Below are 10887 nucleotides of genomic sequence, written 5' to 3' on the forward strand. Positions count from 1 at the left end.
TCATCATAGCTGTCTTCGTAGGAGGTGATAATTCATTACATTCTATCGTATCAATTCCTCGAATATGACTACTAGCATCTAAGATGAGACATTTAGAAGCCTGAGCCGTTCCTGCTGTAGTAATCGCAGTATAGTTAAGCTGGGTAGCAGAAGCTGTAAGTGTAGTACCACCTATCTGAAGCGTTGTGGCATTAAGATTTAGAGTTGTTGGAGAAATGGTCATTGTTCCTGAATAACTAATTTAAGAGACCGTTAGAGTATTATTCACCGTTGCACCATAGCAAATCAATCCGCCAATACTATTAATACTATTGGAGGCTGTATTATTAGCTGTTATAGTGCCAGATGCTCCTGTAGGTGTAACATTACCAGAAATGGTGTAGCTACTACCAGACGTAGTACCACTAACATTAAGTGAAGGCAAGGATCCAACTGAGGTAATATTGGGCTGGGCTGCTGTCTGTAGCGTACCAGTAATACTCGATACTGATATCGAGGTTAAACCACTGATTCCCGAACATGTAATGGACCCACTCACGGTTAGTGAGCTAAGCGTACCAACACTTGTGATACTGGGCTGAGCCGCGGTTTGGATTGTGCCTGTTAGCGAAGTTGCTGATAAACTATTGATACCGCTGATATCGCCTGTTTCATTAAGCACAAGCGCTTTGTTAACAGCGGCAGTGCCGCCAGTGATTCTGTTACGAGTCTCAGGACGCCTGCTCGCCGGCGGGTCGCATTGCTCACTGCCACCGTCTGTAGGTGAACTACCAGGGTTCCGAGGCTCGAACGCAATCAACACTGTACTGGCTGCTCTCAAGCCGCCGGGACGCGTCCGTCCCTATTTGTATTCAACTCAACCACTCTGCTCTACTCGATGTAGAGCTCTCAACTCAACCTCAACCTCAACTGCGTCTTACTGCTCAGCCCAGCCTCTCACAGGACCGCGGCTCACCGCGCAGACACGCTTAGGGGCCACCGAGGCAGTCATACACACGTCGAACCCTGTGTCCGCCGCACTGGTCTCCGCCGGTAAGCCCGCGTGCTACAACAATCAGACTCGTCAAAAAGCTAGCCCCTTCTGACCCGACCGCTTCCTCGAGCCACAACCACCACCACGAACGGCTCCACCCCGTCGCTCTCTACGAGCTACCCACTCGCTTTGTGCCTTACGGCTCTGCTCAACGAATGTCAGGCAGCTCTGCTCGCCCGACACTCGACTCGTTCTCGCGCTTCTCCGGCTGTGCTCGCAACGACCTGCAAGACCTGGGCCTATACACGCGCTCCGCAACGGACGCACCACTTTTCTCGTACTCGAGCCACTTGCGCCTCGCGGATCCAATTCTTAACTGAGTTCGAGCCGCCGCTCGCCGCTCAGTGTCCACATCACGTCCCGAATTCTCGGTCGACTTCGACGTGAAGCAGCTGCTCTACTGGCTTCTTACAGTGCTGCACTTCGTCGTCTCACCACCTCGTCCTTTCGTTTATTGCTCTGCTAGGGTCCACGATCGCACACTGATCGCCCTTCGACAGTAGCGGTCGGTGTCGTACCCCACTGCAGCTGTGGGTACAGACTGTACCGTACCGTGGCTCTTCCTGTCACGCGAGCCTCTGCCGCTCACATTCACCGCTGGTCCCGTGAACTGGCGTCGTCTCCGCTTCCCCACAAACGAGCTGCCCGTGTTCCGCGCCGGGTTGCAGCTGCCCGACTTCAACAGCAAAGACCCGCTCAGTCCCTCGTACTAGTGCCCTGTTACAATTCCAAGAACATAGCTGGGGGGGGTGCTGATACAGCAGAACCGCCAATAGTTAGAGACGAACAACTCAGTGCTCCTAATCCGCTAAGAGACCCATCAAAAGCTACGACAAGAGCTATACCTGGTGTAGCAGTACCAGGGGTGATGCCAGTGATGTATGACAGACGATAGTCATTGATGCCTAGATATAATGTTTGGGCATACGCATAGGTCAAGTATCCTGTCTAATCGAGGGAGAGGTAGAATGCTGGGTTGTAGCATGAAGAAATGAACGTTTGGTGGATAGATAAATCCAGACATCAAATCGATGATTGAAGCACGAAATCGAGCTTGCTTACTCTTTCTTTAATCGCTACCAGAAGGATACACTAGGTATCTTTTCAGGCTGGCTATACTGAAATCAAGACACCTTATTGTCATATTTCTTTCCTTCGCGCTAATCGTCGCCCATGTTTTGCCCAATCGCAGCTTAGGAAGCGATGTTTTAGAAAGCCAATGTACCCACGCAGCTGTGCCGATGCCTTGTCCTATTGTGTCTCATGGAGTACTGCAGAGAAACTGGCAACCAACGCATCTATCAAACCCGCGGCACATTCACAACACATTCTGTAGCACAATTATACTCGAAGAAAGATCTGATGTAGGCACTACAGCCGCTTTCTCAAGGCGCCCATCGTATCACCATGATCGCTTTCACCACGCATCCCCGCCAGCAACAAGATAAGGAAAGTTGTCATCACTGCGGTATCTTAGGAACATGGGAGCTCGTCGCTGTGGTAGTGGGTACTTAGCAATGACGCAGAAATGCCGCCAGCATGTATAACTCTCGCTCCTCTCTCTTCACGCTTCAGGTGGCTATCGGCACGCCTACGACTTCAAGTAGCACGGAAAGGTCCGCGATTTGGTAAAGTTACTGCTGTTTGCCAAACTATATTTGGTGTGCGACTACAGGCTGTTAGGGGCCAGCATATTCTTCATGCCGTGCGTGTGTCGATAATTGCTGAGTTTGCTCAAGAAGAAAGTTCCGCCAAGATGGAGAGCTCAGGTGTTTTCGCAGAAGCCGCGACGAGAACGCCGCATGGAGAAAGGAGAACAGCGCTACAGAAGAAGAGATGTCAGTCGCCCGTATATAAAGAGAAGCTCAGAGCCTAAGGACTCGATGTGCTGGGCAGTTCTCCCCTTGGCGATCCAGAAATGAACTGTACTAATTACTGATGCGTCGATGGCGCTACCCATAACCGGATAATGAAGTTCATGGACCGTAAAACACAACCGAAGCTTGAGGTATGGATCCCTGGTTTTAAAAACCGGTTCTATGAAGAATCGCATGACGACAGAAGAAAAAAAATATGCATTATCCGTCACAGTTACTATTGATAGGTATCTTCGCTTGACGAAGCTCTTTCAAGAACGGGGCCTGTGCTTTATAGATCGATGAAGACCTTTTCAGGTTTCCGTCGACTGTGTAGACTTGCTTTGGTAAGAAAAAGAAGTGATACTTCTGCCAGCATGTCCACGCTTTCTGTTGGCATAGGTGAGGCTTAGCAGTGTCAACCGGATATGTACGCTTACAGAGTGCCACTCGGTGTGTCTCGCAGTAATCCGTTTTTGGGTGGGATATCTACCCTCGAACTTGCAAATGGTGCATTTGCGCTTCGCTCTGCTTCTGTCATTCAAGGCGAGCGATGCCTCTTTTGCAACGCAAATCAGTGGCATAGCTATAGAACTCTCGTTTTCCCTTGGAAGAAGTGTCATCCGTCGTAGTGTTTGCAGGGGTTAGGGCGTACACCATGCCATCGGTACTATCAACGGACTTTTTCCAATCTCCATTGAACAGCTCTCGAACAAGCGAAACTATACATGCGCGGTGTTTATCTTGCGCACCCGAACTTGAAGTATCATCATAATTTGGAGTGGAGCCGCTCCTGCCGCAGGCCAGGTTATGACATAGGTATGCGTTGCATCTCGCTATATCAATAATAGCCATAGCTATCTTCTTGTGCCATTTTTGAAAAGAGTGGCCATCGGCGAGCGAGAAGCGACCGCGAAGCTGGTCGTGGTGGTCGACACCTTGCATAGCTGAGCTGTACTCTCCAATACAAGTAGGGGCAGAAAACGCAACCTTCGTGCCCTTAATTCGACGATAGACGGTGGATGATGTAGACGAGTCCGCATTAGATATTATGTCGACAATCGATCCGTCGACCCAACTTGCAGCAACTATATGTTTTTCTAAACATACGCCTTGTTTCGCGAAGCCTCTGGGTTTTTCGTCTTTCTTCTTTATCACCGTAAAGTGGGGGAAATGTTTGCTGGAAGAACGGACAGTACCGCGTCCGTATAGGCCGACCGATTGCAGGCTTTCTAGCAGCTGGCAGGACGTGTAATAGTTATCTGTGTTCACGATGTGACCTGCGCCCGCCAAAGAAGCTGTAACTTCAATTACGTGAGATCGGACTTCAGAAGAATTCTTTGTCATTTCAGCAAGCCGGGACAGCTCTGATGCTGGAACGACGCCAGCTAAACGATCACCAATCTAGCTAGAGCAGTGTAATTTGAAATACGAAACGTACCAGGAGGTAGAGCAGCAGCAAACATATAACTTGAAATGGTACTTTCCTGTAGGCTTTTGTAAATTGAAGACAATGAGATGTCTAGCGTATTGCGATCTACACGCAACGCTAGCTTCATCTACTGCTGCCACATTTCGCCCAAGGATAACATGACGCCCACTTCTGGATTTCAGCATGTTGATAAGTGCTCTTATCCGAGCTACAGGATCCCGCTGGATATCCAATGGGGTAACTTTAGAGCGAAAGCACAAATTCTTACGAATGTAAATGAATCTTTTCCACGTCATGACTGACTCCAAGTTTGTCGAGGAAGCTCCAGGAAATAAATGTGCTTCGTCGTCATCAACCCAGTAGTTCTCTCATTTCGCCTTTGTCGAACAGAGCCATAAACCATAAAATAGCCAAGAACTCCATCAGCTCATCCAGACTAATTTCCTAGGAAGTAGAACTACCACCAGCATCAGCGTATCTATTCGTAAATTGGACCACTTGACTCCAGAACGACAGGGGTATAAACGCAAAAAAAAGACGACGTTGCTGAGCGGCCAAAATAGCTACGGCTCTCTTCTCTTAGTTTCGTCAGCGTAGTCCCGTCGTCGTGAGTGTATAAATCAGATGGCTGTACCAGGGACGCAGTACTTGAAACTGTCAGCGAATGGATAGCTTCGACTTCGTCAGTACACAGCGCAATCTGTAATTCTTTCCGGCCACGAAACACGGACCATTCACGATATCCTTGTTCATCCAGCTCTTCGTATTCGTCTGAAAAATCAGTCATGTTTGTAAGCTGCGGCACCGCACGGCAAAGCGAGGTCCACGATTCTCCAAACTGTAGTGATCCCTTCTGTAATGTAGCAAAGTTACGCATTCCTCTGATCACGACTGATTCGGAAACTTGGTGGACGTGATCGTTACCTTGAAAAACAGTGCTAGTCCAGCGAATCCGAAATGCTGCCGGAGGAACGGAAATGCCGTCTGTATTTTTCACTTTCTTGATAGTGTATCGTGTCACCTGCCCCAACAAATACGCGGTTCCAGCATCTTGGTAACGTCTTTTCGGCATCCAAGCTTCTTTAGTAGGCGCAAACGCGACACTGGTCTCAACAAATCTCTCGTTCGTCATCCGCGCTACACGGATCAGCTCATCTTTCATTCCTATCGCCAAAGTTTTCCGTTTTGGTTTCGTTTGAATGGGCGACTTGCCGCTCTTATTGAGCGTACTTGATTTTGGTGTTGTAACATGAGATGGCCTTTTAGTTTGTGAAGAACCATGTGTCTTTTGTTTTGGGCGTGGTTGTCGACCTTGAGCACGGTTCGCGACACTATCCTTTGGAGTCAGAGCACTGGTCGTCAGTGTTGAGCTAATCGACTGAGCGGTGTTAGATTTGCTACAAGAGACGGAGTTTGATGTACCTTCGTTTTCTAAGCTTGTAGTATAATCATAGCAACGCCTGCTACAGTATGAGTTATCGCCAAAGTCTTCCATCAGTTCATTACCGGGACCGCGAATTTTTAACGAGATACACAAATCGTGCGAGCAGAAATGATGGATAAAATGTCCACATCGCGAGCATGCTCTTTGGCTGGAGCAAGTCGTCTAACATACTGCGGAGACTGGTGAATTGACAGCGATGTCTGGACTGGTCGATTCCGCATGCTTTTGCGCTGGTTGCTCGGCTGCAGCTGACACATGCAATAATGAAAATCTACCGTCCGATTCGGTATCATTACTCTCCAGTTCTGAGCATATCGAATCAGCTGAATTGATTCGAGCACAGCTTTGCGATGCTAAACCATCAAAGCGTACTTCACCGCCAGTATTTTGCGTATCGTGTGGATCTGGATTTCCATCGTCACGTGTACTGCCGGCAAGACAACCTCCATCACCAGTAGTCCCACATCCATCGGAGGTACTGTCTACAGGAATGCTGAAGTCTGCATTAGGGGAATCACTGTCATTCGTACACCCGTAACGGGTTCCAGCGTCCGGGTTGCCTCCCAAAGTCGTTCGGTTATAATGCTCCAAAAGTGCACGTTCTCCAAGAAACAAATCGGCCCCGGCCTCTCTATTTGCATTACCATCGAGAGGAACGTAGCGATAAAGCTCGCACAAACCGGTTGGCTGTCGATGATACGAGCCTTGATTGCGGAAACAGCGCCATACCGCACCAAATGCAGCCCGGTTAAATGCTATGTACGTGCATCAACGACAGTTATTGGTTTTAGTATATTACTACGAATATGCAAGGATGCATACCAGACGAAGCGGAGGTGTCGTCAGGTTTATCGGGAGCACGAGAAGGCTGCCGTCGCTTTGGAGTAGGCTCTCGATCACCCTGTAAGCGCTGTTTCCTTTTTACTGACCCCATCAATCACCGCAATAATGAGCGAGGTAATGGACCGATGATTCGTTCTTGTCCAGTGTGCAGCAGGTTACAAACTGATTTTGTTTTGTCGAAGTCCCTCCCCCTACGGTTATGTGTATTAGGTAGTCACTACCTTAGTGGTCCGTCGAACAATCGCACAGCTGCTTCTGACTCAGAAGTTCTTATGGGAGGTTCACCCAAAGATCGCGACTCAAGGCTGTGTCTCGGATGCCACTCAGACCAGCCAACATGGTGTTGGTGTGCAGCAGCGACCTGTACTCGTTACTACAAGCCTTGTCCTTGAGCGAGATCTACAGACCACCTTCTCGTCGACTAGCTACCGCCGTCCATGTCGTAGAGCGTCAATTATAGGCTCTACTGGTCGTTGGGCTTACGAGTAACAATAACATAGTTAGATGAAGATGTATTACCATGTTCCCTTTGAATATTTAAATCAACATATCATTAGTAAGTACGGTATCACCTCGCCAAAACGTCTTCCCGAACTAAAGCGAGGTCTATCATTGCATAATGTCGTCTCTCTCCGACGACACGCTCGCAAAGCCTAGAGCGATGTCCCGGGTGTCCAACCTGTCGACGCACTGTTTGGATGACTTCAGGTAGTTATGGGAGATCATATGACCGAAGGTCATATCGAGCAGTCAATCGGACAGCGGTTTGGTTACTTTTATACGTACAAAGTTCCCGCTTGCTAGACCATGAAGTAGTCGTCCTACCTTCGTTGGGATAGAGGGCGATCGCGACGTTCATGCCAATGATGACCCTATAAGTGGGGATATGAAGCCGGTACATGATTGTTTATCAGCTTGGAAGCAAAGTCGAAATCCCTCTGAAAAGATTTACCACAAACAGTTTGGGAAGAAGTAAAGAAGGAGCACATTTTCCTTCAGTATCGGAAGGAAAATAAAAAGCTGTTCTTGCTTTAAAAATCAAAAGAATGCTCTTTTGCGTGAGATTACTTACGGTTATGCCCACCAGCACATTAGCCTCGTACGAAACTGTCAACTGGATTGGTCTTCTGATCTATCTTTAATAAACTTCACCGTAGCGAGTTCGCAGCGATTCTCAGTAGCTACGATGGTAGCAGGACTCGTATGTGATGGGCAGCGAGTCGTTCAGCAGCTTCGTAGCCGTGTATGCTAGCGTACTGCGGCTCCTTCAGCGGTTCTTCATAAACTGCATTAAATAAGCACACCAGTAGTCTGACGCTTTTGCCGCTCTGCAGTGGTGGTTGCGTACAACTCTGACGTGCCACGGGACCTCCAGTACATCTGTTTTGTTGACCTTCGTCGGTTCGAAAGCGGATCAGAAATCCTTTGGTGGTCGCAGACGTGCTTGATCCTGAGAAGGCTATTCTTCACCTTAGCGGCAACGAGAAGCACTTTTATAACGCGCAGAGAGCCTTTCCGCAGCGCTGTGGTGGCATGGCGAGAGCACGACCTTGCCCACACCTCCTGCACTTCTGCCGTCAGGGCAGCGTATATGTGCGAAGTCTGACGGTTCTCGTAGAGCTTAGTACGTGTATGGAAAACCCTGTACCCATGATTCGCCATTTTTTTTCAGGAGCTCCGCGGTGACGGCTCCATTTCCGTCCAGCGTAGTTATGTTATTGCAGCGGTTCGACCCTGGACGAGGTACGTCTGCCGTTTAAATCTTACTTGCGCCATGTAGTAGTACATCTAGCTTATGAGACTGTGTTCGCGTCCGACGTGCACCGAGCCGTTAAGGATTTTGAAGGCGAGGCAACTGATGACGATATCCGAGGCGATAAGGAGAGCAAGGGAGCAGATTAGGCATTCGGCGTTCCACAGGATGTTGATCAGCTCTTCGGTCGTGATCTCAGGTAAACCAGCCATACCCAGGCTCTCCCGCATCTCCTTGGTTAAGCCGCAGATGGGTGTACCACCGAACAGACTCTTCAGTAGCTCGGGTCCGTCGATGAATATCCATATATGGCAAGCAAGGCTCCGCCTAGCCAAAGCGGATCAGTGCCTTGCCGATTGTTTCTGGGTTGGCTGTACGGGAGTGGGAGGCAGCACTAGTGTGGTCGAAGAAGCCAGCGGCGGTCATCGAGCTGTTGGACTTGTGCGGCTTTCGTCGAATTTGGAAATGAGCCTTCGTTTGCCGCGCTCCGCACGGCGCGATTTTGCCGCCATATTCGCTCGCCTCGTGAGCACGCTGTGGAAGCCACGGTTCCTCCAATCACAACGCTTGAATGTGTGGCTCCACCAATCACACGACATGCGACTCTGAGTACAAATACCTTATTGGTGGAATTGTTGATGTGAACCCTGGGGGGGGGAACAGCCCGTATCTTTTCCACTACTTCAACTTCGCGCCAAATTTAAATTGTTCGCATCAGTTGTACTACTTTAGTACTTTCCAGTACATTGTTATATCCGTTGCAAAAATCGTGACCTTCTTAAGCGCATACTAGTATCAATAGGTTTTTGTGACGACGCCACTTTCGTCGTAGCACGAGCACTCTACCAGCATCGCTTACGAGTTGAATACACGCCACTATGCTGAAATTATGCCCGTCCATTAGTAGCTATAGTCCAAATGGAGAACAACAGAGAAGCTGCCTCATTGATCACAGTAGACCTACAGCCTTTACGATGGATTCTTTATTTGGATCCGACGTAGATTATTACAATAAACTTTATAGCTTCATCGTTTCAAAGTTTAGTTGGTCCTTCCGTAAAAATCACAATAGCAATTCATCGAAGATTTGTCTTCTTTGAATTTACATACTGAAATCAGCATGTGTGCTACTGTGTTCTCCCCACAAATTTCATACTGAATGTCATAGTAGGACGGTGGCTAAATCATTCGTGAATAATGCCGAGCACTAACTTCCTCGAGGAGGAGGACAAGAAGCTGGTGCAAACTACACGTCAATATGTTGACCAAGGGGTGCGCATTGCCTGGAAGGATGTCTCCACGAAGATGACACGTTGAGGGAGGTCTCCTAAGGAACTTGTCCAGCGAATGAACTCGCAAAAGGTACCTTCGGCTCGGACTTATCAAAATTCCCGCGCTGCTTTTACACTCCTGTCCGCGCCTCCCGTGGTCGCAGAAGCTCTCAAATTCTCCTCATCCGACAGTCTCGTGGTGGCATCGGATCAACCAAGTTGCAAGCACAGGAGTCTAGCCAGCGAACAAGTGGAAATTCGTTCACACGAGAACCACAGACAGCACATCCAGGTAAGCTGTCGGAGGACTCAATGCAGCGGGGCTGCCGTAGCTTTAGTGTCAGAGGAAGACGTTCGACTCAAAGAGTCACTAATACTAAGTTCCTTATCCAAAGGAACTTACAGCCCAAGACCAGGGCTCAAAGTTAACACCTTAACTTTTATGCTTCAAAACCAGAAGTGTTTTATTTACTATTATTGCGGCCAAGCCGCCTAGGGGTAAATGTATCTGTTTAACTATCTAGCATAGTTAAACCTAATCAAATGCATAACGTGTGGCTTTCGGCCAACGTACTGAGAGACCTTGTTAACTCTCCAACTTATGTACTGAGAGTTTGTTAGCTCTCCGGGTACTTCGTACCCCTGTGTGTTCCACACTATGTAATCCCGTTACACTCTCCCCCACTAAGATGAGAACATTCCGTTCTCGAAACTTTCCTCAGCGAGGTCACGTCTTGTTAAGACGGCGGAGGTTACTACACCTCACCCCAGCGTTGTACAGCTCCGTGAGCTCACAAACGCCTACGCATCGTTGATGCCCAGCTTCTCGTCGTCGGCCCACGGCCCAATGTTTCAAGCGTAGCGCGCATCTTGCTCTCAAGCGGTCTCAGACCTACGCTCGCGCTTTGCGCCTACTCAAAGAGTTGCAAGCCGCTTAGAGCAATGCTCTTGACTCATTCGAGTCGTCAACAACAGCTCAGCGGTTGAACACTCGCTTCACAAGCGATAGGTCGGTGGTTCGAACCCACCAGGGCACAACCCTCTCTTTCATGAACGATTGTTCACGCTTGGACAAGCTTAAGAGCAACACCCTTTTAGCTCAATGGTTGAGCGTTGGCTTTGAAGCCACAGGTCGGTGGTTCGAACTCACCAGGGCACAGCCCTGTCGTTCCATGAACGATTGTCCACGCTTGGACAAGCTTAAGAGCAATCCTCTTTTAGCTCAGTGGTCGAGCGTTGGCTTTGGAAGCCACAG

The 10887-nt window shown here is 48.9% G+C and overlaps 1 protein-coding gene across 1 annotated transcript; it reads left to right on the forward strand.

Annotated features, from left to right (window-relative positions):
• Positions 1-524: 524 nt before the first annotated feature.
• On the forward strand, positions 525-1746 carry PITG_08252 (uncharacterized protein; the record flags this gene model as incomplete). Its single annotated transcript, XM_002903627.1, has 3 exons — positions 525-539; positions 763-879; positions 1537-1746. 3 exons carry the CDS (start codon positions 525-527, stop codon positions 1744-1746), a joined length of 342 nt encoding a protein of 113 aa, XP_002903673.1.
• Positions 1747-10887: the final 9141 nt, after the last annotated feature.

The sequence above is a fragment of the Phytophthora infestans genome, genomic scaffold (genome assembly GCF_000142945.1).
Source record: "Phytophthora infestans T30-4 supercont1.13 genomic scaffold, whole genome shotgun sequence".
Taxonomy (NCBI): domain Eukaryota; phylum Oomycota; class Peronosporomycetes; order Peronosporales; family Peronosporaceae; genus Phytophthora; species Phytophthora infestans.